This window comes from Solanum stenotomum, chromosome 1 (assembly GCF_019186545.1).
Source record: "Solanum stenotomum isolate F172 chromosome 1, ASM1918654v1, whole genome shotgun sequence".
NCBI classification, from domain to species: domain Eukaryota; kingdom Viridiplantae; phylum Streptophyta; class Magnoliopsida; order Solanales; family Solanaceae; genus Solanum; species Solanum stenotomum.
Genome location: NC_064282.1, coordinates 104,409,516 through 104,415,961, shown reverse-complemented (window position 1 = coordinate 104,415,961; position 6,446 = coordinate 104,409,516). Strand labels below are relative to the sequence as shown.

The window sequence follows — 6,446 nt, the reverse complement described above, 5'->3', positions numbered from 1 at the left end:
TATACATATAGAGAACCTATTACTATGCAATTTAATAGTCATAATGCTTATCCTGAATTAAAACTTAATGATAGTGATTGGGATGAAGTAAATGAACTTAGAATATTTTTGAAATTATTTTATGATGCTACTAAATTTTTTATCTGAAATGTATTATCCTACTATTTTCGAAATTTTAATACATATATGTGAGATTTCATCTCTCTTTTCTGAATCTAAAACAAATGAATTATTTACTAGTGCTATTGAAGTTATGATTACAAAATTTAAGAAATATTTTTTTCCTACCCCTCAAATTTATTTAACTGCAATTATTTTCAACCCTGAATATAAAGAATATGGTGCAAAAGCTTTAGTTGAATGCATTTATCACAATTTAGATATTAAACCAGAAGAACAACATGATTTGGTAACATGTCAAAATAGTATAAAATTACTTACTAAAGAAATGTATGATAAATATTGTTCCTTAGATAATGTTGAAAATCATCAAATGTCTATGCCTCGAGTAGGTACCCATGGTAGAGTGAAATATAAACTTGATCTTGACTCGTCTAATAAATGTGAATTTGTTAAATATCTTGAATAGGGTTCAGATAATATTACAAACGAGAAAGGTATACCACAACTACTGAACTGGTGGAGGGCTCGTGGAACTCAATTTCCAAAACTTAGTAGGATGGTGAAGGATGTGCTTGCAATTCAAGGATCATCAGTAGCTTCAGAGGCAGCTTTCAGCGCGGCAAGATTTCAAATTGGAGACCGTAGATATTCATTAGCAGAAGACAGTTTGGAGATATCGGTGCTTTTTAGAGATTGGATAAATGCTGAGTGTAGAAATCAAGGACTTCCAAAGTAAGATAGTCAATATGAACTTTTCATAGATTCAGTCATTGGATGTGGTAGTGACGATGGCATGGAACTTCAAGATCGTCAACGAGATTTACCAAGACCAATAGTTGATTATGGTCAATCTATAGCTGAGTTAGAGAAAGACTTTACGGGACTATACAACTATTAGTATTACATTTGAGGCTTAGTTGAAACAGAACCCTTCCTAGAAGGTGGCTGCGTAAATTATGCACTCTGCTAATAGTTGTAAATTGTAATTGTAATTTGTAATACAAATTTAAATAAATTGGATTGATATTTTTTAATTTGTGTCATTGTTTTATCCTTATTTTTATTTATTTTTTTAAAATTACAAACCTAAGTTATTTAAATTACAAGTTATAAATATAACTTATAAGTTATAACATATTAATAAGTAATAACTTATAAACTTCAAAAGATTCAAATCTTGAAATTTGAAAACTAAGCTAAAGCACTTTAAAAAACACTTTATTAAACATAACTTGTAAACTTAATAGGTAAAAAAAAAAAATTAAAAATCTTTAAAATAAACTTAAGTAAAATTACATTATAAATTTCAAAACTATTAATTTGAAGTTTAAACTTAGAAAAATAAAAAAAAAACATTCAGGTTTTCGTAATTCAAAAAATCAAAATAACTAAAAAAAATTTTATCATTTTTTGAAATAGCTAGATGTGTCGTCCCGTTTATCCCATCCCGTTCCATTCCGGTCCATCTCGGTTCCATCCCGATATATAGTGGGACGGGACGGAACGAGTATCCGTCCCGATAATTCCGATCCGGTTCATCCCTGTACCGATCAACAAACCGGTCAAACCATCCCGTTTCGGTTCGTTCCGATCCGGTCGTTCCGTTCCGATCCATTGCGCAGCCTTAATTGGAAGTAGTAATCAAGTGAAAAAAGTAAGACAAAATCTATTGTTACATCTATGAAAGAGAATATGTGTGCATATAAAATAAGTTGTGTATATAAAATTAACTTTAATAATAAATTTATATTCCTCTTATAAATAATTTGTGATGATGAAGAAATATATTAACGATAGGCAAATATTATTACTTATGAATGTAACTAGAAATAGGGAAAATGTAAAAGTATCTCCCTAGACTATGACCCAAATCCCAGAGACGCACCTTAACTAAACTAAGGTCCTATTACCTCCCTGAACTCATTTTTTATATTTTGTACACCTTTTTTGCTAACGTGGCATCCAAATATCTCCCACGCACCTCAACTGCGTGGAGTCACGGGGTGTGCCACATAAGCCAAAAGGTGTACAATATTAAATATAAAATGAGTTCAGGGGGCTAATAGGACCTTAGTTTAGTTAAGACGTGTCTCTGAGATTTCGGTCATAGTCTAGGGAGGTTCTTGTGCCTTCTCCCTTAAAAATAAATCTTACATCTTTCATGTGATCTATTCAAATTATATATTTTTAAATTTAAAATAAGTTGTGCATATAAATTAATTTAAATAATACATTCTTGAAATTTAATTAAAATATAAGTTAATTTTATTTTAATTTAAAAATAAATAAAAATCTTAAATTAATCAACTTTTTATAATGTTAACAACTTTTAGAATATTTCAGATATTTTGATTTAAAAAAAAAAGGTATTTAATGGCACTTATTTGCCAAACACATCAACAACTTTCTTTCAACTACAATACTTCTATTCAAACACATAATTATTTATTTTAAAAATCATTTTCAATATTTTTAAAAAGTTACTTTTTAAATCAATTCAAATGGGCTCTAAGTGACTATAAAAATCATTGAGAATTTGTGGTATAGCTAATCATAAGAGCTAGTATGATTTTCTAATGTTGTTGAGTGACTGATATATCTAGTTGGTGATTTGTTTTCTTTCTCCTTTGATAGCACATGGGATGAGTCAGGTTAGTTCCTCTGTCTTGTCTAATTTTTATTTAGTGGAAGACAAATAGTATACTAGTACAATATTCTCTCAACATTATTTTTTAATCTCACAATCAACAACAACAAAATCGTTTTGTGTGAAATATAAGATATACTAATTTTAGGAATAAAATACAAAAATATTTTATTCTATTTTTGGGAAAATGCATAAGTACCTCCAACCTATGCCCAAAATTTCAGAAACATACTTATTAGCTAAGGTCCTATTACCCCCCGAACTTATTTTATAAATAATTTTCTACCCCTTTTAGGCCTACGTGGCACTATCTTCTGGGCCAGTGCGTGTTGACAAGCTATCTGATTGATAGTGCCACGTAGGCCAAAAAGGGGTAAAAAGTTATTTATAAAATAAGTTCGGGAAGTAATGGAACCTTAGTATAGTATAATATAATAGTTTGTCTCTGAAATTTCAGACATAGGTTGGAAGGTACTTATGCATTTTCCCTCCTATGTTTCGTATACTAATAAGCAGTATTAACTTATCTCAAAATAACTTATCATACTTTTTTTTTAAGTCCATCTACAAATAACTTAACTAAAAAATTTCTCTTTTATTGAATGAAGTAGATTTGTGGTCATATTCCAAAATTGTTTTCTATCACAATTTCAAATTATTATTTTTTAAATTTTGTATCAAATCAAAGAATAACATGAAAAAGGATGGGGAAAAGTAGATTTGTAACCACACATTCCAAAATTGTTTTCTATGACAATTTCAAATTATTATTTTTTAAATTTTGTATCAAATCAAAGAATAACATGAAAAAGGATGGGGAAAAGTAGTGAATAGTCTCATTGATAACAATATTTAAATAAAAAATTACAGCCTCTTTTCTCTACTCTCTAGATATACAAATGGGAAAAATCTAAAAAGATAGAGATTAGGGCCCCCCTTCTACACCACTAATTAATAAACTGTTTCCAAGAAACCACAAAACCAAAAAAAAAGTGAAAGTTGTGTCCACATAATTCCCCCTTACCAACCCAAAATTCTTTTCAATTAGGCAAACGGGCTCAATTGTCCCTTATTCTTTCATTCTTGTTTCTTTTAGGCCATTAGGCATACCAATAAGGTTGTAAACAAAATGGTCATGGTGAAAAACACACTGTTTTGATGAATAATAGTACCACCATTTATGTCTGTGTTGGTCATGCCACTTGGTCCAAGTCCAAAAACTGGATTAGTCCCTGGTAATGTTGTGCCAGTGCTAGTGCCTCCTGTTGATGGACTTGTTGTTCCTGGTACAGTTGTTGGACTTGTGTTTCCACCTGTGTTACTGGTAAACAAAAGAATAAAAGGATATCAAGAACCATATCGAACCGATTAACCGATATACAACAATACCATCCATCCATATTATCTGTCTTTTACGATTTTTGAACGCACACCCTTTAAGGAGACATTCAAGAACTATCTTTTATCTCATTAAATACGTCACGAAATTAACCGTTAACCAATTGAACTGGAAGGAAAGATTCAAGAAACAAAGTAAGGTACAATACATACGCGATTCATTTAATTTGACCTCGGTTGACATTTATGTCCTCCAACTGTAAGTATCCACTTAAACATGTATAAGGTTGAACAAGTAGACACATGAGTCCGACATGAATTGCCACATAGGACGTCGCATAGGATACATGTGTCTACTTGTTCAACTCTAAACAAGTTTTAAGTGTCTACTTGTGGACGCCCAAAGTTGGAAGACATAAATGTCAGCTGAGACCAAGTTAAAGAGCATGTTTATGTATGTATTATGTCAAAAAGTAATAAATGTCTCCGCAAGCTTGCCAAAAATTTTTGGAACAAGAGGGAGTAATATTAGTACACGAAAACGTCATGAGGGAAACAAGTAGCGTGACAAATAAATGAATGAACTAATAGGACTAAAAAATGTTGGTACATGAAGAAGCAAGTATGCATGACACAAACTAATGAACTAACATGATTAAAAAATGCTACATGATGGTAGGATACACCTGAAATTTTCGTCATAGCAAAGAAAAAAAGGTACACATTGAGCATTAACAGACATAAGATATCAAGACAGCTCACAAAAGCACATGATGAAGAAACAAACTCACCAAATTTGGTAGTGAGTAGTGACAATATACAGCTATTGGAAGTTTATGGTAAAATAAAGTGTTGGACTAGAAAAAGCACCAACAATCATACAACAACCGACCATTGAAGTCATAATCAAGTGAATTTATTCTTTAAGGGATTGTTTAGTAATTGATTAGAATCATGCAAATATTAACTATGCGGGTATTAATTATTTAATCTTCTACTTCGTATAAAATCAAAGGTGGAGCCACAATTTAAAGTTTGTGGGGTATGAGGTTCTTTAGACAAATATAAAATTTAGATCAAAGTTATTGTACTTATTATTAGTACATTGGCTTTGCCCCTGTATAAAATAGTACACAAATTCACTCACAACTTATACATCTACTTATTAGTTATGTGGGTTTCTAAAGTGCAAATTAAACATCGTACTCCATCTGTTATTTCAAAACGAATGAACTAGTTTGACTTGACATAGAGTTTTAAAAAATAAATAAGATTTATTAATGTTGTGGTCTTATATTAAAGTTATGTCAAATGTATCAAAATGTCTTTTAATCTTGTGGTCTTAAACATGTCCCATGAAAAGTTGAAACTAAAGTGTTACCAAAAATGAAAATGAGTGATTATTTTTTAAACAGACTTAGAAAAAGTAGGTCATTCCTTTTTAAATGGGGGTATATTACTTTTATACACGAATAACTTACTTCCCTAATTTTGCTATCAAATGTTACGGAACTTATACATAAATTTAACACATGATCATAAGTTGTCTCTATACTAGCTACGACCCTTATGTATTTGTCGGTGGGGAGTTTGAACAAAGTCTTACATGGAAAGTAGGTGTTGAACACTCTTAATGGTACAAGGCATTTGAGGAAAATAGTGTGGGTTTAAACACCATGTTAACACTCTCTTGATCTATAGATTGTTTTAGCCCAACAACATTTCCATACCCAAAGACACACTTTTAACTTCCTTCACCAACCCTTTACCTTCAAAAACACACAACTTGCAATTGACACCAAGAAAAAAAAAGAGTGCAACCTTTTCTCTAAGATCAAAAGGTAAATGAGCTTTAAATTGAAGCTATCATCATCACACAACCAAGAGTGACACTAAGAATCTTTCCTTTACTTTTAAGGTAAAACTTTAAGTAGAATCTAATGCAATGCTAGATCTAACATAACATATTATAACACAAGTATAGAAAACATACCCTGCAGTGGACTGATATACACATCCAGAACCAGTAGCTGATGATCAAAAACAAAACAAAAAAAGTTTAACAATAAATCTTTGAAAGTGACAAAATGAATATATAGATTAGTGTATAAATGAGGAAACTTTACAAGCTGGTGCAGTTGATGTCAAAGTTGCAGTTCCTTTAAAGTCACAGCTAGCACCAGATGCACCTTTTCTTTGATAATAGCTATTTACAGCATAGTTGCAATGATCTTTGACACTGTCAGGGTTGAAACAAGCACCATTAGTATGGATAGCTGTGCAATCAGCTCCAGATCCACAGGCATAATCTATGTTCTCCTGAAGAATTTTTACATCT

The 6,446-nt window shown here is 31.1% G+C and overlaps 1 protein-coding gene across 1 annotated transcript in view; it reads right to left on the bottom strand.

Moving 5' to 3' along the window:
- Nucleotides 1-3,861: 3,861 nt before the first annotated feature.
- Nucleotides 3,862-6,446, bottom strand: part of LOC125860937 (PLASMODESMATA CALLOSE-BINDING PROTEIN 2-like) — a 5,926-nt gene continuing 3,341 nt past the window's right edge. Inside the window, exons 2-4 of the mRNA XM_049540995.1 lie at nt 6,235-6,444; nt 6,102-6,138; nt 3,862-4,091 (exon numbers count right to left, since the gene is read on the bottom strand). Coding sequence (XP_049396952.1) covers nt 3,863-4,091; nt 6,102-6,138; nt 6,235-6,444 — 476 coding nt within the window. The 3' untranslated portion in view covers nt 3,862. The remainder of the gene's footprint in view (nt 4,092-6,101; nt 6,139-6,234; nt 6,445-6,446) is intronic.